Here is a 22421-nt window from a genome sequence, read left to right on the forward strand (position 1 = left end):
TTAGTGATTGTTAAATCTACTTCTTTCTTTTACTCACTTTCAAGCCATAATTATTTCAAATCATTTCTAAAAAACTTCTAGCTACTGCATGATTTTATCTTGTTCTCATAAAAGTTGATCAGATTAATTAACATTCTAATCAATATACAATAAGGATCATGGGTAAAAATCCTTTTATTGTATTTCATTGTAGATAAATTACTTAGCCACCTTCCACCCCTTGTAACATTACCTGTGTAATAAAATGGAAATGTTGGATTAAGTTCATTCTGTCTTATGAAACTCACCATTACTCAGGATTCATAAATATGATTTTGTAGCAAAGAGAGAATATGTTGCAGTTTTTGTGGAAAGTGGGATTATTTCTAGAGGTCTGGGATATTCTGTAGTATTCTCTGTTAGCTGGCTTTGGATTTTCTGTGAGAGAGAGAGTCCCCAGAGAGAGGCCTCAGGAGCCAACTTGAGTTGGGCAGATGACTGTGAGTCAAGCAGAGAGGAGCAGGACGAGACAGTTTACGGACCTTTCAGAAGCTGGGCTAGAGGGTTATGGTGATGGGGTTGCTTTCTCACTGGCTCTGCCTTTGTGTCCTCTCCTCTCTGTTGCCAGTATTGGAGGTGGATTCGCTTTTCAAGGCTCCAAATTCATACCAAAAGTTCATACTCTGATTTATTTTACAAACACACATATATATATTCAGTACCAACCATGTGCTCTTACAGTGGAGACAGTGTGAGATCCAGACCTTACTGTTAAGGAGCTACATACTTATTCACGAACAAACGGAGATTTGTATAATTCAGGATATAACAAAGGGTAAAAAGTATTTGGTTGTTAAACTATATGCAGTAGGAATTCAGGAGCAGAAATTGAACAGAAAAAGTTGCTAAGGGTTAAATTATTGACGAAGTGTTCATGGGAATTCAGAAATAATACCTTGTGTGTACGTGACACCACAGGATGTAAAACTGTCATTATATTTAGTTCCTTATTGTAATTTTAGGAAGCAGCAGTGTATTCTCCTTATAAGTATGAAATCATCTCCGTAAAAGATGAGGAAATTAGGTCCAGTGGGGCCAGGTTTTTTGACCGAGGTTGCAGAGCGGTGAAGAGCAGAGCTGAGATTTCATTCATTTTTTTCATCATTCATTCACTCTCAACTCTATAGATATTTATCGAGGGTCTGTATGTGCCAGCCAGTTGCTAAGTTCTGTCTTGTCCTCCAGTCTCAGTGTTTAGTAAACCTAAATTCAGATCTTTTAAGTCTATTCAGTTGTTTCCTGCATAGCTTCCCTTAGTCTCAAGATGGACTCAGAAGGACAGGCAGAAGGTAGATGAGCACGTGGTTGAGTGATAGGCGCTAGGTGAGAAGACACATAAGCAGAGTTGTGGAGGTGAAAATTAATACTGAGTGTGTGTGTTTTGAGGACAAGATTTAGAAAAAGGTAGTAAAGAATTTAGGTAATCAACGGGGGGGGGGTGCTGTAAATTTTGAGTTGTGAGGGTCAGAGGAATAAGCTGTTTATATGAGGACAGAAAATGAAGTTGGCAAACTCATCCTAGAAAAAGTGCTACACACCTCATTGCTGAATATCACCACGGTCACCTTTGAAGTCCTCCCCTTGGGAAACTATGCACCGATGCCAGTGCCTAGTCCACCCTTCAAAGCAATTTTGGAACTCGTTTTCTGGAATGGCCATCAGAGCTGTCGTATTACCCTTGATGTCCTGAATGTCATCAAAATGTCTTCCTTTCAATATTTCCTTTATCTTCAGGTAAAGAAAGAAGTCATTGGGGGCCAGATCAGGTGAGTAGTGAGGGTGTTCCAATACAGTTATTTGTTTACTGGTTGAAAACTCCCTCACAGACAGTGCCATGTGAGCTGGTGCATTGTCGTGATGCAAGGGCCATGAATTGTTGGTGAAAAGTTCAGGTCGTCTAACTTTCTCAGGTAGCCTTTTCAGCACTTTCAAATAGTAAACTTGGTTAACTGTTTGTCCAGTTGGTACAAATTCATAATGAATAATCCCTCTGATATCAAAAAAGGTCAGCAACATCATTACAACAAGTTCTTGAACTTAATTCTCAGACCTCTATAAGATGACACAAGATTTTAAAAGTCAATGTGGATCCCTAAGACTAGATTGCACTCACATTCTGCTGTGATATAAGATTGTCCAGGAGCTATACGTAGCAGCAGATAAGCACTGGATAAGGATTAGAAAAACCTAGATTATAGTTTCAAATACATTACTTACTAACTGTGTGATGTTAAATATAACTAACTGTGTGATGTTAACCTTATTGAGCCCCAACTTTTATATCTCTATATAAAGTTCTCTGTATAAGGGCTGAGCACAGTAGATACTTGATTAAATGTCTATCTAAAGAATGAGTAAATGACATAGAAAAAACAACATCTACCCAACCTATTTTTCTTGGTGATTGCAAGAATCAATACTTAATGAAAGTACTCTCTGGCAATAACTGTCCAAAATTTTAGAAAATTGTTACTAATAACAGTAACTCTTGTGTATTTTCTGGTTATTATTATTTTTTACAGCTGCTGGACAAGGCCACATCGAGTGTTTGCAGTGGCTAATTAAAGTGGGAGCAGACAGCAATATTACCAACAAAGCAGGAGAGAAACCCAGTGATGTGGCTAAGAGGTATCTCTATCTGGTTTGCTCCTTTTGTTTTTAAAGTTTTGCATATACTCTCTCATACTCAGAAATCTCTGAAGATTTAATGGAATTATAGGACTCAGTCCAATGCTGATGGAGTGACAATTTGCAAGCTGAATAGACATCTGACAATATATCAACTCTTTCTCTAAAGCAGTGATTCTCAACTGGGAGTTAGTATTGTCCCGTTTCCTGGGGGGAAGGGCATTTGGAAATAAGTGGGGTTTGTCACAGTGACTAGATACCATCGATAATATTTAGTGAAGTCCAGGAATACTTAAATGCTACATGTTTTACAGTACTCAGGATAGTGTACAACATAGAATTGTCCCACCCAAATGCTGGTACCTGTTGAGAAATATGTGATAAAAAGGAGTAATCAGTAGGAGTCACATGGATTTTGAAACAAATTTTAGTACTTACATTTGAATTAAATATAACACCTATTATTATTGAACACCTCCAGCTCATTCAGGTCAGATCCTCAAAGAATATTTAGTTCATCCATTTGTTCATTTGGTGTGTTTTTTAAAGTTCAATTTTCTGTATAGTTATCCTGTTCCAAGTGTGACAGCACTAGGATTACAAAGATAAAAAAACACAATCCTTCCCCTCAACAGAGCTTTTGGTCTTGTGGAGAGACAAATATGTAAACATTATTATTAATTATAATCATTATATCATAATATATATTATGTATAAGGTACAGTAAGAATAGGAGAAAAACTGCCCAAGTCTTTCTGTTTGAAAGTTGTGGGGGAGAAATATTAACACAGATGATAAGAGTAATGAAAGAAACTGCTGGGGGACAGAATTTTTCTTTTTTTTTTTTTTTATGGAGGGCACAGCTCACAGTGGCTCATGCGGGAATCGAACCTGCAACCTCATGGGGGACAGAATTTATATAGAAGTCAGAGAAAACTTTTCTTTTGGAGGAAACAATATTCTGACACTTGAAGGAGGAAGAGTTGTAACACTTGTATTTTTGAGGAACTGTATGTGGTGTAGAGCTGTATTTAAAATGGGAGTGTGAGCTAAAAGTTTCAAATGAGGCTTGAAAAGATGCAAGGATTCAATCATTCATTAAATTGCCATGCAAGATTTGTTTGTGATTGCATGTTTCTTAAACTTTGGTCTGTGGGATATCTTTGAAGCCTTGGAGTGATTTTGTTGTACCATGTACCTAGGATTATGATCTACTCAGGCCCGTTTTATTTTTAAAAAAAGCTTTATCAAGGTATAATTGGCATGTAATAAAGTACACATACTTGTACCTTACACCCTAATGGATTCTAATATATGTATACACCCATGAAACCATCACCACAATCAAAATAGTGAACATACTCATCACCCCAAAAAAATCTCCCTGTGCTTTTTTGTAGTCTCTTTCCCTCCCACTGCTCCCCACAGCCCCTTCCCCAAGCAAACACTGATTGGCTTTCTGTCACTACAGATAAGTTTGCATATCTAGAGTTTTGTGTGAATGGCATCATACAGTACGTACTGTTACATATCTGACTTTTACTCTGCATAATTATTTTGAGATTCATTCATATGTGTTTGTAATTGATTTCTTTCTTATTGCTGAGTAGTATTCCATTGGATGTAAAATTCCATAGTGTTCCATAGTTTGGTTATCCACTAACCTGTTTTTTTTTTTTTTTTTTTTTTAGATTTTATTTATTTATTTTTTATTGGGGAATGGGAACAGTGTGTTTCTCCAGGGCCCATCAGCTCCAAGTCGTTGTCCTTCAATCTGGTTGTGGAGGGCGCAGCTCAACCCCAAATCCAGTCACCGTTTTCCTTCAATCTAGTTGTGGAGGGCGCAGCTCAACTCCAAATCCGGTTGCCGTTTTCAATCTTAGTTGCAGGGGACGCAGCCCACCATCCCACGTGGGAATTGAACTGGCAACCTTGTTGTTGAGAGCTCGTGCTCTAACCAACTGAGCCATCCGGCCCCACATCCGGCAACTCGTTTTCAATCTAGTTGTGGAGGGCGCAGCTCACTGGCCTATGTGGGAATCAAACCGGCAACCCTGTTGTCTAGAGCTCGCACTCTAAACAACTGAGCCATCTGGCTGCCCTTCCACTAACCTGTTGAAGGGCATCTTGACTGCAACTGTTTTTTGGTGATTATAAATAAAGCTGCTATAGACATTCATGTACAGGTTTTTGTGTGAAAATGAGTTTTCAGTTCACTTGGGTATACTTAGGAGTAGCATGGCTGAGTCATGTGCTAAGGGTATATTTATTTAACTTTATATAAACTGCCAAGGTGCCTTCTAAAATGACCATACCAATTTACATTCCCTCTAGCAATGGATGAGAGTTTGTTGATCCTTATCTTGCCAGCATTTGATATTATCAGGTTTGTTGATTTTAGTAATTTTAATAGGTGTGTTGTGGCATCTCGCTGTGATTTTAATTTGCGTTTTCCTTATGAAAAATGATTTTGATTTTCAACATCTTTTCATTTACATGTTTGCCATTTGTATATTTTCATTTGGTGAAGTGACTGTTTAGATCTTTTGTCCACTTTAAAAATTGGGTTGTTTTCTTATTGTTGAGTTTTAAGAGTTCTTTATATATTCTAGATGTTAATTCTTTCTTACATTTTTGTTTTGGAAAGATTTTTCTCCCAGTATGGCTTGCTTTTTTAAAAATATTCTTTTCACAATGTCTTTGAAGAGCAGAAGTTTTTATTAGTTTATTCTTTTATGGATTATGTTTGGTATCACATCTAAGATATCATTGATTAACATAGAGTCACAAAGATTTTCCTGATTTCTTTTAGCTGCTGTATGCTTTTAGGTTTTGCATTGGTCCATTTTTAGTTAATTTTTGTATATACTGTGAGGTATGCATCCAACTTTTTTTTAAATATCCAAGTGTTGTAGCTCCATTTGTTGAAAAGGCTGTGTTTCTCCACTGTATTACCTTTGTGTCTTTCTCCAAGTCAGTTGTCCATATATGTGTGGATTTATTTCTAGACTCTGTATTTTGTCTATTAATCTATTTGCCTATCTTTATAGCAGTATCACATGGGTGATTTAGTACTATGGGTGTCTTTGGAGTTATTCATAATTTCTGGCCCATATTTCTTTGTCATTCATGAACCAAAATGCTAGGTGTGAATGTAGTGTTATAGAAATAACCTTGAATCTGGCATAAAGCAAGTACTCAGTAAATGATAGCTGTTAAATTACAACCTAGTAAATAGAGGTAATGAATTCTATTAACTTTTCAACTCCCTACATGTTTATTACTATATATCATTAATGATTTGCAGTATCTGGTGACAGGTAAGGAAATATGTGTACATATGCATGCCATTATGTAAGCATGTAAAAAAATAGAATATGAGGTTTTTGTGTTTAGTGAGTAATTCTCCATGTCCTAAGAGAAAGCATAAACATTTCAATTAGTAAAACAATGGAAAAAATATGTAGATTACATGCATTCACAACAACAGCTCTGAAACCAAGAGTTGGAAGCTTCATAGAGATGTGGTCAAAGAAAATAGATAATGTTGATGGAAAAGTCATTTTTCCTTTAATTTCACAGCCATGCCAAGTGTTTTGGGTTGAGGAAGAATGAAGATTAAGGGGTCTAAAGCTATGGTTAGCCCTAAAACGAGAATCAGAATGAATCCTACAATCTAAATTAGGCCATCAGAAAAGATAGTAAGTGCAGGGAATCAAGCAGGGTGGTTCTGGGCTTTCTGTCCAGTTGAGCAGCTGTTTTTGGGGGCACACATTTTGGATATTGGGTCTCGTGCTCCAGTTGGGTTTTCGCCAATAAAAATTATGGAATCAGTCTTTAATATGACTGCTTGTCCTTAGTGTGTGGTAACTGTTAGAGTTTCCCATGTAGCTGATATAGTGCATCAAATTGTCACCGATCTTCTGATACAGTTTTGCTACTTTACTGGTGGGTGGGTTGGTGGCATAATGTATAGAGTGTAATTCCCTAAATTAAACTGCAAATTGCAGTATGATTATGGATCTTTTTAATTGTTGATTCTTTTCTACAGGTTTGCTCGTTTAGCAGCAGTAAAGCTATTGGAGGGGCTACAGAAATATGATATAGATGATGAGAATGAAATCGATGGAAATGATATGAAGTTTTTTATAAGACATGGTGTTGAGGGAAGCACTGATGCCAGGGATGATTTATGTCTTAATGAGTCGGATAAAACAGATGCCAGAAGTAAGTGTGCAAACTCTGTTGTGATTTATTCTTTAAGAAATACCATAGCCCATTTTTACCACAAATCTGAAAATTAAACCTAAAGACAATTACCATATACAAAGTAAAATATTTTGATTTTGGGGGGAACCAGAACTAGTACAATTTATATAGTAAGGGTTATTGGCCATATAAAATATGTAAGACATGATGTCTGTCCTTCAAGGAGGAAAATGTTACATAAGAGGCAACATTATTTAAGTGGATCATAGGAAACGGAAAGAAACATCTCAAGGATTTTAATGGCTAGTTGGAAAATGATTTTTACAGATAATAATAGCGAATATTTGTTGAGTGTCTACTATGTGCTAGATACTGTTGTAGGGATTGGAGAAACAGTGCACAATACAAAATCCCACCTACCACCAGGAACTTACATTCTGGTCGTTGTGGTGGTCAGGGAGGGTGATAGATAATTAATTAGAAAACAGATGCTAAAGAAAATAGAGTAGGGTAGTCCTCTAGGTAAGATAACTTATTAGAGGAGGCATCTCTGAGCGGATGACACTTGTGAAGAGATAAATGATGAGAGTGAGCTGTATGAAGATCTCAGAAGAATATTCCAAGCAGAAGGGACAGTGTGCGTAAAGGCCATGAGGTGGAATGGAGCTCAATCAGTGTGGCTGATTGTATTAGCATCACCAAAGAAGTGGTGGCAGATAAGGTTGGGGACAAAAGCAGGGGCCCAGGCAAATCAAATAGGGTCCAATAGGAATCTTGTGTTTAGATTATATTTTAAATAGAAAGCCATTGGTGGGTTTTGAGGGGGGATTTTGTGATCTGATTTATGTTTATAAATAATGTTTATAAATAATCTAGTTGCTCGGTGGAGAATAGACTGGGAGGTCGGGCAGAGCATAACATTTTAGATGCGTTAGGAGGAGGTGGGAAGAGAACGTACTCACCTGCCAATATAAGGTTAGAAGAAGTTCCTGATAAGATTTAAATTTGCCAATAATGCTAAATTAGAATTGTAGAAGAGCAGATGCAGACTATCTGCACAGATTTCCTGGGCTTCTAGAGTCCCTGATGTAGGCCTACAGCTGCCAGTGATGCGGGAACTCCTCGTTCTTGTTTTGCTTCAGCCTTTTTATACTAAAAGCTTTCACCACCCTCCCAGAATAACTTGCATAAACATCGGTTTATTTCCCTTTAAGGTAACATTTATATAAGGCTTTTCTGTTTCTTGGTTCAAATTCAGCATTAATAAGTCCATACTTTATCTGGAGGGTGGTGTGGGCAAAAGCCGAATCAGGGCCCAGTTGGCCTTGACTGTTTTTGCCTTTAAATTTCCAGTGTTGGGGGAAGCCCTTTTCCCTTCACAGGACAAAAGTAGAAGCAGGGAGATCAGTTAGGGCGCTGTGACCTTAGTTCAGGAGAAAGTTGGTGATAGCTTAGATGAGGGTGAGAACGATGGAGATGATGAAAAATGATCAGATTTGGGTGTATTGAGAAGATAGAGCTGATAGGATTTGCTGATAGATTTGGATATAAGGTGTTAGAGAATGAGAGTAATCATGGTTGATTCTTAGACTCTTGGCCTGGGCTATTAGGTTAGGTTGTGAGTTTACAAGGACTGTTCTCTCAGGATAGAGTAGCAGAGAAGGCTTTTCAGAAGTGGAATTTGGATTTGTCCTTAAAAGATGGCCAGGATTTAAATAGGCCGAAACAGATAAGGAAGGCATTCCATTCATCCAACATACGTTTGAATCCATCCTGTGTGTACAGCCCTGGACTAAGGGACTGACTGCAGCAGTGCATCAGAAATGGTCCTGCTGTCTTACTCTCTGCCCACCCCACATATGTTTATTGAGTACCTTGACATGTCAGACACTGTTCTAGGTGCTATGGTTACATTGGTGAACAGACACATCATTTCTCCATATTTGCTTGTTTTCCTAAACTGCCTGATTTTTTATTTTTTAAAGCTATAAAAGTCTCGATCATCTGCTCTTTGATTCCCACAATAACAATGTTAATAACCTGACCATATTTGTTAGTGGGATATCCTAAAATAGTTTTGTGGATTTATAACTAAATAAAAATTTATAACCAAATGAAAAGTACTTTTTGTTTTTTTCTTTTATATTAGTTTGGTGCAAAAGTAATTGCGGTTTAAAAGGTTAAAAAAATAGCAAAAACGTCAATTACTTTTGCACCAAATTAATACAAATTGCATTATGGAGACATGCCAAAGATTTAATTTTCATAATTACCAGGGAAAGTTTTATTTCATGAAATGGTATCTTAATATGCTTGGACAGCCATTACAAAATACCACTGGAAGTCCCAGCTCAATGTCTGGTGGGGTCTGTTTCTGGTGAAGACTCTGTTTCTGGCTTGAAGATGGCCATCTTCTCTCTGTGTCCTCATGCAGTGGAGGGAGACTGAGCAAGCCCTTTGCTGTGTCTTCTAAGGGCACCAATCCCTGTGGCCCCTGGCCCCAGTCTCATGACCTTATCTAACCCTAATTACCTCCCATAGGCCTTGTCTCCAAATACCATCACACTGGGGGTTAGGACTTCAACTCTATGAACTCTGAGACACAAACACTCAGTCCATACCAAAAGGTTCGACATTGAATACTCCACATTAGTGAGAAAAGTGGGAATGTTTCTGTCTCTTAAGGGGACATGTGATTAGGTTGACGCAAATGAATATCCAGGAGGCAACAGGACACTGGCTTATCTCAGTATTACATTTATTATTGAACATACTGGAACCAAACTGAAGTCTAGTAATTGGTGCACATTTTACTTTCTGTAGCATTTTTACTGATGGCACAGTTGGAGCATATAACTGTCCTGCCAGAATTTTTATTCTCCAGAATCCTGATAATAATGGTTTATACTTCTGTAATGTTTTATAAAGTTTACAGAACATTTCCACATATATCATTCACAGTAGGCCCATGAAGTGGGTAATATCTCTGTTTTTGATCTAAAAAAATGCTCATTTAGTATAATATCCTTTGATAGGTAAAGAGCCTGAATTCCAAAACAGCTAAGTTACCTGTCCTAAGTCACACAGTGACTAGCAGCAAGGCTTTCGGATTTCCCTATATGGAGTCCTTGCCAACACAATGTTTCCTGAAAGAATCTTTTCTTGCCACATAACCCTAATTTTACTTCTCATGATGCTTGATCAGAGAGCCGTGATTCATACGAACGGATGAGAACTGTTTCAGTGGCGCTCTTTCATAGAAGGTGAGAAGGATCTGTTTGAACTGAGGCTAACCAAAACAAAGGCAGCTGTAGTAAAGTGAGTAGAGCTTAGGCATTGGATTCAGATAAGCAGAACTTCATTACTTTCTGAAAAGTATTTTCAGTTATTCTGGCAGGAAGAACTGGTTGTACTATCTTCTCAAAGGAAAATTGCTAATTTATGTATAGATTAAAAAAAAAGTTTTTAAGAGCTTCCAGAACATTGTCAGGCAGAACCTTCCTCTCCAGGGAATGGTGGAAGCCTCTTTTTTGGTGAATGCAACCAAGGGCAGACCCGAAGATGCTGATATCAGGGGCTCCCAACAAATAGTTACCTAGATCACCTCACAGAGAGGTTCAGAGTTAATGATCCCTTCAGAATTTCCTGAAGGGAAATTCAGAATAGCTTTATTGAGATATAATAAACATACCATTCTTTTACCCATTTGAGGTATACAATTGAGTGGTTTTTAATATAGTCACAGATTTATGCAACCATTACCACAGTAAACTTTATGACATTCCCATCACCCCAAAAAGAAACCTCACAGCCATTAGTAGTCACTTCCCATTACCCCTACCCTCGTCTCCCTTCCCACCAAACCCCATCTCTAGGCAACTGCTAATCTACTTTCTGTCTCTATAGAGTTGTGTGTTCTGGGCATTTCATGTAAATGGAATGACACCATATGTGGTCTTTTGTGACTCGCTTTTCACTTAGCACAGTGTTTTTAAGGTTCATGCACGCTGTAGCATGGGTCAGTACCTCATCCTTTTTACTGTCAGATAATCTTGTGTGGTTATACCACATTTTTTACATCCATTCATCAGCTGATGGACATTGGAGTTGTTTCCACATTTTGGCTATTATGAATAATGCTGTTATGAATGTTGTCGTACATGTTTTGGTGCTGACATCTTTTCATTTCTTTTCATTCTTTTCATCTTTCATTTCTTTTCATTTCATTTCTATACCTAAGAGTTGGAATCCTGGGTCATCTGTTAACTCCATGTTTAACATTCTGAAGAACTTCCAAACTGTTTTGCAAAGTGACTGCACTATTTTACATTCCCACCAGCAATGTATGAGGATTCCAGTTTCTCCACATCCTTTTCCCATACTTGCTATTGTTTGTTTTATTGTTATAGCTATTTTAGTGAGTGTAAAGTGGTATCTCATAGTTTTGATTGGCATTTCCCTAATGATTAATGATGTTGAGTATCTTTTCATGTGCTCATTGACCACTTGTATGTCTTTGGAGAAATATCTATTCAAATCTTTTGCCTATTTTTAAGCTGAGTTGTTTATCTTTTCATTATTGAGTTGGAAGAATACTTCCAGCCATAAATCCCTTATCACATCTATGATTTGCAGATATTTTCTCCTATTTTATGGGTTGTCTTCTGACTTTCTTGATGATGTCCTTTGCAGTGAAAAGGTTTTTAATTTTGATGAAACCCAATTTGTCTAGTTTTTATTTTGTTGTTTGTGCTTGGATTACTTTCTGTTGGTTGCGTATAGAGTTAGCAAGGACTTAGAACTGCAGAAAATGAGCAGTTGAATTGTAGAATTTCAGTTTTTTTCTAAAATTATTTATGTAAGAGATACCTCTGAGGCGGATCATTGTCGATGAATTACAAAAATTTTAGAAGATATTTCAGGAAGGACCAAGAACATGACTAGAATAGTTTCCTTCTGTGGTGTGTTCGATACAAATGCACTCTTACACCTTTGTCACATGAGTACAATATGGCTCACTGGTGCCCAGGTGGGACGCTGTAAATGAAGTCATGTGCTATTTTCTTGTTCCTACTTAATTTTATTCCATGGTGAAACCCAAAGGACTATATGACTTCTTCTTGGGACACTAGGTTTTGCCAGAGCATCTTACCCGAGACGGGTTGGATTTCTTGTCGTCCCAGACTTCCTGGAACTGAACCTCAATTCACAACATTTTTTAGTGGATGATGTTTAGGACCATGGTATCATAGCACCCTATCACCTTCTGACATTTGACTCCTGGCTCAATATCCCTGTCACATGTCAGCATCCACTCAATCACCTTTAGTGACAAGATGCTCACCATTGCCCAGGGGTCCATTTCCATTTTTTGATAAGGTTCTTGTGAGGAGTGAAATGTATAAGCACTTAGTGTGGTGTGTCTTGCATTTCATAGGCACTCCACAAATACATAATAGCTCTTACTGGTTTTGTTGAAAGGTTTTTCCTTTGTTGAGTTTAAAATCTTTCTTCCTGGAACTCATCCCAATTCATCCTGGTTCTTACCCCTGATGACACCCCATAGAACAGCTCTTTCAAAACATAACCTTTTAAGTAATAGAGAATTATTGTATAAGCTAAATAGCCACAGTTCTTTGTATCGTTTCTTTTATATAACTTTTTAAAAAAATCCCCTCTACTCTCTTGCTAGTAGATTCAGTGGTTCCCAAACCTGTATGCCCCTCAGAATTGCCTGAGGAGTTTTTACCAAATACTGATACCTGAAGTTGTAGATCTAGTATGAGGCTCAAACATGTACATTCTAAGAAGGCACCCCAGTTGATTCTGATGTATGCAGTTTGGAACCTGCAGCTCTACTCTATTGAAAGATAAGTCAGAGTGGTGTTAGGGAGTAGACGCTGTAATTTGCTGACCTGGTCCCATAGAGCAGTATTTCTCAACTCCTGCACTATTGACAATTTGGGCCACAAATTTATTTGTTGAAGGGGGCTCTCCTGTGTATTTTAAGATGTTAGCATCTTGAGCCTATAGATGCCAATAGCCTGTTTTTTTGTACCCACCAAGTCGACAAGCAGAAATATATCCAGTTGTTGTCATATATCCCATGGGGAGAAAATCACCTCAGGTCAAGAGGCACTACCACAAAAGATAGAAAAATCATAGGTTTGGTAGTGGAGAATAGCTAAAAGCAGCTCTCAACACTTCCTTCTCCCAGTGTCCTCTTGCATAGATATTATAAGTAAGTAACCATAACATTTGGGGGCTGGGTTAGTTTTTGTTTATTTTAAATAAATCCAGCATATTTCAGGTTTTCCAGTTTTCTGACATACAGATTCTGCATGGTCCTGTAATATACACTAGCCCTAAAACACTGCAAGTCTTCTTTAAACCTTGTTTATAGTATTAATAGTTGTGACTATCTGATTCATCTTCCAGTACTAGGAAAGGAATCCTCCATTTAGGGTTTTCATTGCTTGTTCATCCTAATATTCCGTCACGGATATTTATCCTTCTGTGCATGTGCCACTCTCCGTCTCTCCCCTCCCCAGACCACACAGACATTGGCTCTAGAGGAAGAATATACTCCAGGACCTGCATCCTGTGAGCACAGGAGCTGTTATCTGTCTAAACGACATTCCTATTCAATTCTGTCTTGCAGTCAGAGCTTATAAGAAAATTGTAGAATTGAGACACCTCCTGGAAATTGCTGAAAGCAACTATAAACACTTGGGAGGGATAACAGAAGAAGATCTAAAGCAGAAGGAAGAACGACTCCAGTCTGAAAAGTAATGTCCTCAAAACTTGAATGGTTTGTTTTCAGTTATCTCTCTAAATGCCATGTGAGGGTTTGTTGACCAACAACTTGGTTTTTTTTAATCCCCATCAAAAGGTTTAAGATTCCATCCTGTTTTCTTCCTAAGCCCCCAGATGGAGACAGTGTTAAGATTTTTTTATTGTGGTAAAATGCACATAACATAAAATGTATCATCTTAACTGTTTTTAAGTGTACAATTCAGTAGTGTTAACTACATTCACATTTTTGCACAACTGTTCTCCAGAACTCTTTTTATCTTGCCACACTGAAACTCTGTAAAGAGTTAAGATTTTTTTTTTCCCAGACCACAGCTTCTTTGAGCTTTTCAACCAACAGTTTCTGACCATGGTTATCAAATTGGACTGCTTACTCACGAATGTGAGACCCAGTCCTGTGTTCCCGGACTGTAATACCCTATCAGAGAATGCTCTCATGTCCAGAGGCAGTGAGAAGTGGCATCCTTTCCTTTCTGTACCCTAAATTGGCTCTCTGAACATTCGGTGCCCTCTAATTGGCTGCTGGAATAGAGGGTGCCTTGTGCTTATTTATTTTCTCCCATGGCCTCTCTGCTTTTCTATTTCAGAGTGGACAGGGAGCAAAGGGAGACAGGAGAGGAGACTTTTGGTGTAATCAAAACTTGGGTCTGTAAAAAGCAGCACACCTGGATTCTCCTTTTCCGCTGCTTTCTCCTTTGCTTGGGTCTCTTTTTGTCATAGTCTTAAGATCTCCTCCACCCTCTTCTGAATCTAGACTCAGTAAGATGTCTGGTAAATATATTCAGAGTAACATCTAAATCTTTGATAAGGATTACTATGTTATCCTTTCATGAGTACTTGGTAGTTTGAACAGAAAACAAAGCCTTAAGCCAAAATGCGGTATCTCTTAGTGGGGTTTTAGACACCAAGAAGCTATGGCAGATCAAATATATTCATCAGGGGCCTTCTTGGTGTCTCACAAATCACATCATATAGCCGTCCATTTCCTCTATATTGATTGCAGAGTTTTGAGATGTAGAATATTTTTAGTAATGGCCTTTTCCTAAGAGCCTAGCTGAAAGTTTTTAGATTCCTTTGTAGTCCAGAAAAGTACTTCACAGGGGAGCAATTCTTTCCTACTAGATAATGAGCTTTACATTTTGGTTTCTTTGTTTCTCTTCTAAGGCAGATTACTGTTATAACAGCTGCTTGTATTATTTCTGAGCACTACCATATGCTAGGCTGTAGGTAAACCTCTTACATACATTATCTCATACAGTCCTCACAGCTCCAGGAGCTCATTGTACGGGTTAGGAAACCAAGATTTAATATACAGGTTAAGTTACTTGCATAAAGGCGGGTGAGGGGAGAGTACTTGAGCCCGTCTGTATGACTCCAAACCTGTTATCTAAGATCATTATGATTTTAATAGTCCTTAAATGGAACTTTTAACTCTGATGTTCACATTTCAGTATGAAATGGTTATACAATTGATGTGATTTTTGAACAGAATTTTATTTTAAAAGATTGCTTTAGCTTTTATGCCAGAATGTAGTTTCATGTAAGCTGAGACTGACGTGTTTCTTCTGAGTAAGCTTTAATTCTCCAGTATTTGTTCTCCACTTTGTATTGAGTGCATCTTAAGACATTTATTCTTTGGATATAAAATCCTGATCCTAGATCTAATCGTAAAGAAAAACTGGATAACTACTGGTTTGAAGGATGTCCTTTTGTTTTTGTGGTTATCCATTAGCTCAAACTCACAATACAACAAAATATGGTTGTATTACTCTGTCCTGGGTGTGATTTGCTGAATCGAGGCATCCACAGTGGACATTCTTCTTCCCTATCCCTAAGCTTAACCCCACTCACTTCCCTCCCAGAGCTACCACTGTATTCTCTCAGACTGCCCTCCTTGGCACCTGGTAGCCAACCCAGCATGCCTTGGGAATTCTCTTCCCCTCACCATGCAGCAATAAGGCAGGGGGAAAATATACTCTGTTCAAGTCATATTATCTTTTGCCTGCATTTGTTTTAACATCTTCTGATAATGTCTCCCAGCTTCCTGTCCCTACCCCCTAATCCTCTGCCTCCATACCCTGCATTCTCTTCTCAACAGAGCCTCCAGAGTAATCATTTTAAAACCTAAGTAAGATAAATCTTACACACTGTTGACTGAAAGAAGCCAAGCACAAAAGAAGTATATGCACAATTTCACTTATAAGCATAGGCAAAACTAATCTAACATGATAGATACTCAGAACTGTGGTTGCCTATGGAAGTGAGGATTGCCTGGGAAGGGCATGAGGGAACTTTTGAGGTGACGGAAGTAGTCTATATTGTGGTAGCTGTGGTAGATACAAAACTCATTGAATTGTTGACTTGATATTTCTATATTTCACTCAAAGTAAATATTATATCATTAAAAAAACAAAAGCAAATCTAAGCAAAACATATCTAAGTCAGATTATGCCATTTCTCTGCTCATACCCTCCAGTGGCTTCCCATTTCACTCAGAGTAAAAGCCAAGTCCTTGCTATGACTTATAAGTCTCTACTTTTTCTGGATCCCTTTTATACTTTGAACTACTGCAGCCACATTGGCCCCTGGTTTTCTTCCAGTCCACCAGGTATGCTTTTGCCTTAGGGCCTTAGCACTTGCTATTCCCTCTGTGTGCAATGCTCTTCCCTTGGATGTCTACTTAATTATCTCTCTTATTTCTTTCAGGACTTTGCTCAGAAACCCCCTTCTCAGTAAGGCCTTCCCTGGCTACTGTGTATGAAGTGGTAACCCCTCTTCGATAACATTTTATGTTACTTTTTCTTGCTTTATTTTTTTCTCGCTAAGCATTTATCACCTTCCAGCATACCATGTTTACTTATTTACTTTCTTTACTGTCTTTCTTCCTCCACTGCTGAGGTAATCCCCAAGAGGGCAAATTTGGCCTGTTTTATTCACTGTATATCCCCACTGTCTAGAACAGTGCTGGTTCATAGTAGACTCTCAATACATGTTATTTTATTTATATTATTTCTCAATACACAATGAATAAACAATTAATTTTTTAATTTGCCTTAAATGCAATACATAGATACTTTTCACTATTACGAAAATAATATTTAGTTCATACTGGAGATTGATTGAAAACAAAATCTCTTTTGACAGAACTATCCAAGAGCTGCAGAGCCAGCTGGAATATGAACGAGTACGTCGAGAAAAATTAGAATGTCAGCTGGATGAGTATCGAGCAGAGGTGGATCAACTCAGGGAGACCCTGGAAAATACTCAGGTCCCCAACTTTGTGGCTGTGGTTGGTGTCCTTCTTAACACATTTATCTTTCTCAAGAACTAGCATACAAGAGTAGCTTGGCTAAGACTACAGTCTTTGGACTGGGGCTGTTTGGATTTGAATCCTGACTATACCCTTTTTTGTTTTGAACAAGTCATTTAACCTGTCTATGCCTTAGTTATAAAATGGAGATAATAATTTATTCTTTCTAGAACGTTGTAAAGATTACAACACACTCACACACACACACACATGAATATGAAAATATATATGTATATACTATACAAAAATAGAACTATAAAACTTTATACACACATACATACGTATATATCTATTTACATATTGGTTAGAACAGCAGCCTGGTTCATAAATGTGTAGTATGTGTTATAATTGTACCATATAAGGAAAAAATACATTTTTATAAACAAATTAATAAGAATTTTAAGACAGTTAGAGAGTATATGTATTTTAACATTTTAAATAGCCAGAATAAACTGCTTTGAATGGAATCCATGTAAGAAAGTTTCAGCTCCTCAAAAGAGCAGTTTTAAGAATAGAAAGGAATCATCATGGCCGTTGTCGTAGCATCCCTTTGTTCTGATCATAGAGTGATAAAAACTAACGTTTGTAACACTTTACGAAGTTCTTTCATATGTCATTTGATCTGCCCTCATTTAACATCTGAGGAAACTGAGGCTCAGAGAGGGTAAGTGACTTGTCTAAATTCACACAACTAGTAATGGTGGGGTTGGTATTCAATCTCTAACTTTTGACTCCATAACCTTAACTCTTTTTTATAATTCTCAGCTGGAATTAGGAGTTTGGGATTCAGAATATAGCTGTAGACTATAGAAAATGCTTAGCGTGATAAATAAAAAGGATAAATATGTAGAAGGAAGCTAAAACGAAACTGATATGAGAAACAGAAACAAAGAACAAAAACAGAAGTGCAGGTGGAGTGTAGAAACCAGAGTTGAAAGTATAGCAAGAAACCGCAGTGGTCCTTGTATCTCAGGGCTTGTAGTCTCCGAGTAGAAGAAGCGGAAAGTACATTGGGGACACTCTGACCCTCACTCTCTTCTGTGAGTGTAACAGCCATGTTGTGACCCTTCTGGACAGCTCATGTAACACAATGTAGGGATTCAGGTACATGTCATATTTTCTTTCCAGAGGGAAATTTTTTCTCTAGTCATATGGGTGAGTGAATTCTCTTCCAGCCTTGTATCACCTCAAATCTGATCTACAATGGAAACTTCTTGGCTTTTTAAAAATTTTTTATTTTGCACAAACTAATCATTAGTCTTTTTAATAATCACTTTTAAAATAATAAAATAGTACATGTGCTTGTAAAATATTAAAAACACGTCAGACATTCCTCTCCCTACCGAGTTCCACTCTCCAGAGGAAGCCACTGTTAACGATTTGGTATGTCTCATATTAGATGAAATTCTATTCATCTACAAACACATACATGTATTTCTATGCATATACAAATGGAAGCACTTTCTCTGGGTTTTGGTTGTCATCAGGGCTTAAGTTTCCAAGGGATATAATTAATTGTTAAATAAATAATCAATTCTCTTTATTCTTGCGATGTTCGTCTTGTGCCACCGTTTGCCCCTGGGAAACTTGATTAGAGGGGCCAGCTTGTGCAGCCATGTCGTGTTGGCAAGAGGAATAGAGGGCACATACTTTTCATAAACTACCACTTGTACTCCAAGCATTCCCTCTCCAGCTAGTGGCAGGGACTCTGCTGACTCTCAGTCTCTTCAAAGGCAGAAACTTGATGTTCTCTAGCTGCCTAGACCTTTTGGAGATCACCAAAGCTGTGCACCTTTTGAGTCATTCCACATTGATTGTCTACTTAGAAAATGTTAGGTTTTTTTGCTGTTTAAAAATATTCTTTTCTTGCCCAGAAGCGTCTGTTCTACGGGTGGGGTTTGATTTCATGCTGTCTAGCACATCTTCCCTAAAATCTTGCTGTCTAACAACAGGTTTTCAGGGGAGCCACCTCAAGGTCCCCGTACTCTGGGCCTGTTGTTTTGTGAAGTCCTGCTTTAGGTTATCCAATTTTTGTAAATGAGCAAATGTCACTGACTTCTAATGGCAGCTGCAACCCAGGCACTGCTTTTTTTTTCTTCTGCAAGAGCTCCTGGGTCTCAACTTCCTCATCTTTAAAAGGGGGATAACATCTACCTCATGGCATTGTATTGATTTTAAAGGAAATACTGTGTAGAAATCCTGAGGTATTTTCTGTGTAATAGTATTCATAGTATTACACTCTCCCCTCATCGTATCCTTTTCTCCTTTTTCCATTTTCTGTATTTGAGCTGAATAAGCATAGTCAGTAGCTGTATAAATGTGTAGAGCCCTCTGCATTTGAGAGTAGAAGGGATTGATTTATTTTGGAGTCTACATGTATAAAGTATAAATAAAATTAACTTTTCATTCAGTACCTATTTATGTAGATTCTTCTAGAACTTCTAACTAAATCTTTTGCCTGCCACCTCTGGTCAGGACCTATGATTGATTACAACTATACCTTTAAGACTTTTTCCCCTTTAAAAGAATCTGGAATAGTATAGGTTTTATCTAGAAAAAAAATTATTAGGATAATTTTACATACATTATGCACTTAAATATTTTTTTGATAACAACACATTAATAGTGATAACTGGTTTTGGTAATAATAACTTTATTGTGCTTTCTCACATATTATCTCATCCTAGCCTGCATTAAACCTCACCAGCCCTATTTTTTCTGTTCTCCTACATATAACCTGTCTTTTCTGAACTTGCCCCTCCACCAAGCCCTTGTTCATTTTGTCCATATGCCCTGAAGGCTCTCTATCAACTCTGCCCCTCAAAATCCTCCAAGAACCATCTCGTTTGTCAAACCTGACCTAATCCCCCGACCGCCTATGGTCTCTCCTCCTTTTACCAGGCACTTTGTACTGTTCTGATGGCACTTCATTATTTGTATTGTAGTTTAATTGGGTACCAACGTTACCCACAGTACCGAAATTCAAGTTCCATGAGGTCATCTAACTAATAACATCTTCATCGTCACCAACAAGTTGCTGAGTACTTGTTTTGTGTTGGGCTCAGTGCCAAGGACTTTATATCCGGCAGATCTCCCAAAGTAGTGTCATTCAGGAAGTCATTGGTTCAGTGCATTGGGCCACGTTTGCTAATCAAGAATGGCCAACCCAAACTGGTAATAGTCTATGCTTACTTTCATGTTGAACTTACCCTTGTTTTCTACTTTCATGGAACTGGGTGGGATTTTGCTATGATCTCTGCTGGGCTTCTCTCTGTCCTTTGACATTTTAGCCTATGAACCTGTAATGGTCCTTGGAGCAATTGGAGCGCTTGAGTGAGCTTATCCAAGCTGAGCTTTTAGGCTACAGAAGTTCTAGACGTTTGTGATCTCTCTGTCTCTACTGTTTTGACACAAGAATCTGTTCTAGTAATCAGGAAGGTGGGATTTATCTCCTTTGACTTCATATGCTTCCCAGAATTTCTCGGTTTGCATGGAATTTTTAAAAAAGAATTCCATATACCCAGTAATAATTTGGAGATACACAACCTCTGTCAACAGTTTTATGTATAGTATTATTCATCACTTCCTCAAAACTGTAAATTGTTTCAGAACAAAAAATACTGGTTTTTATTTAAAATACATTTTCACACAGGAGTTGTTTAATTTTGTTGCAGTACTAGACTGCATTTACCCCGAGAATTGCTTTTGGTGCCGAGGCACCATAATTCATATATTCACTGTCTCAATAGTTCTCTGTCGCTGAGTTTAGGAGAAAACACATATTAGGGCGAAATTTGTTGCTCTGTCTAATTTGTGGTGAAGAAATGAGTAATTTTGGTGAAAAGTATTCCCAAATGCAGGAATTTCTGGAATTTGAAAGTTTGGAATTTTCAACAAACACTAGAGGCCTGTTGAGTGCTAAGCACGTATTTTCTTTTGAAGTAGTTATACTCGTAAGGTTTTGTTTGATGGAAGAAGTTACATATTTAGTGTTAGTAGCGGCTTTGGTATGTAGTCATTTCTAGGTATTTTGAATTTTATAAAACCTCTTTTTGGCGTTAATATATGTGAAAAGTAAAGGAAAATAAATATTACTGTTTCTTGTAATTCTGTTAAGCCCTAGAAAATTGGCTACCTGACCAGTAGCTACCTCTCTTTTCCTACATTTTTTGTGTTCTTTTTCTAATTTCATATAGTTGGATGAGGTTAAAATCCTGCCCTACCTCAGTGTTTTTCTTTCATGGACATCTCTACATCTCTGTCCCCTAATGATCTGAACAACCCCCTGAATTGAGCACTTTCTCTTATTTCTGCTACTCCACCCCAGACTCCTGAGTAGGGACCAGATCTTACTCCGTTTTGAATACCTGCAGTATAGTATATACAGGACAGTTGTACGAACTGAAAGTGTAAGCATGCTTTTTGTTGTTGTTAGGTGTGTTTTCTTTTTTGCTGGAACACAGGATTGAGGAATGGTTATAACATGAACTTTGGCGTCAGACAAAATTTAGATTTGAATCCTACCATTTAATTAGTTTTGTGACCTTTGGGGAAGTTGTTTAACCTCTTTGACTTCTGCTGACATCTATAAAATAGTGGTAACACTTCCTACTTCACCTTGTTTTATATGCAAAGTATGAAATACAGGCACCATATGCCAAGTCCCAATGAAAAGTTTGTTGTTACTGGTCTTTAGATTAGTTGGTATGCTTTTTCAAGGGAAGAGACTATCTGTATTTCCCTGTGCTCACCAGTGCATTGCAACACTCTAAGGGAGGGCTACCAGATTCGCTATCTAGTCATCTCTCAAATTGCAGCTGAGAGAGGGGAGGGAACAGACCTGTGGTTTTGTCAGGTGGTGTTGGGAGAATGGCAGCTTACTACCATGTTCGTAACACTACCACTTGAGTTAAGCTGGCTGACCTGGTTAGTGAAGGTGTGGCAGGAACACCTGGGGAATGCTAACTCCAGTCATGGGCTCTCCCTGTGGACATGTGCCTCGTGCTGTTCCCGGAGCGTCTGCATTCAGATCTGTCCTGCCTGACCAGGTGCAGAGCATTTTGCACTGGAAGCATTGTTCAAAGATGATTAACATCCGGTGAGCGTCCCCTGTGTTTCCAGTCTCTCTTGCTCCTTCCCATAGCATTTATTGAGTGAAACTTCTGTGCTAGATCCTGGCAATGCCATGACGGGTAAGAAATACTCAGAAACAGTGGATGGGAGGACAGAGTGGAACATGAGACAAGAGCAGCAGAGGGATGGTGTGTGAATACAGAGGAGGGAGAGGAGGAGCCAGGAAATATGGCCTCTAGCATGTGGGGCTTGCAAAGAATCCAGAATATGGCATTCTAATAGTTTGCATTTCAGTTAGCAACATGTTGGGAAATGTTAGTCTAAGACAGAAGCAAAAATAACAAGATGT

At 38.1% G+C, this 22421-nt stretch overlaps 1 protein-coding gene across 13 annotated transcripts in view; it reads left to right on the top strand.

The window, feature by feature from the left end:
- Positions 1-22421, top strand: part of ANKRD42 (ankyrin repeat domain 42) — a gene marked incomplete at its 3' end in the record, with an annotated part of 59944 nt that overhangs the window by 24265 nt on the left and 13258 nt on the right. For 7 of the 13 annotated variants that reach the window (XM_081064043.1, XM_081064040.1, XM_081064045.1 and 4 more), the window contains exons 8-11: positions 2562-2667; positions 6719-6894; positions 13538-13664; positions 16834-16978. In XM_081064043.1, coding sequence (XP_080920169.1) covers positions 2562-2667; positions 6719-6894; positions 13538-13664; positions 16834-16978 — 554 coding nt within the window. Of the gene's footprint in view, positions 1-2561; positions 2668-6718; positions 6895-13537; positions 13688-16395; positions 16455-16833; positions 16979-22421 lie in introns of all 13 variants that reach the window. The other 6 variants (XR_013994288.1, XR_013994290.1, XR_013994289.1 and 3 more) reach the window with 5 other exon arrangements.

Source organism: Rhinolophus hipposideros (genome assembly GCF_964194185.1).
Source record: "Rhinolophus hipposideros genome assembly, chromosome: 10".
Lineage (NCBI taxonomy): Eukaryota > Metazoa > Chordata > Mammalia > Chiroptera > Rhinolophidae > Rhinolophus > Rhinolophus hipposideros.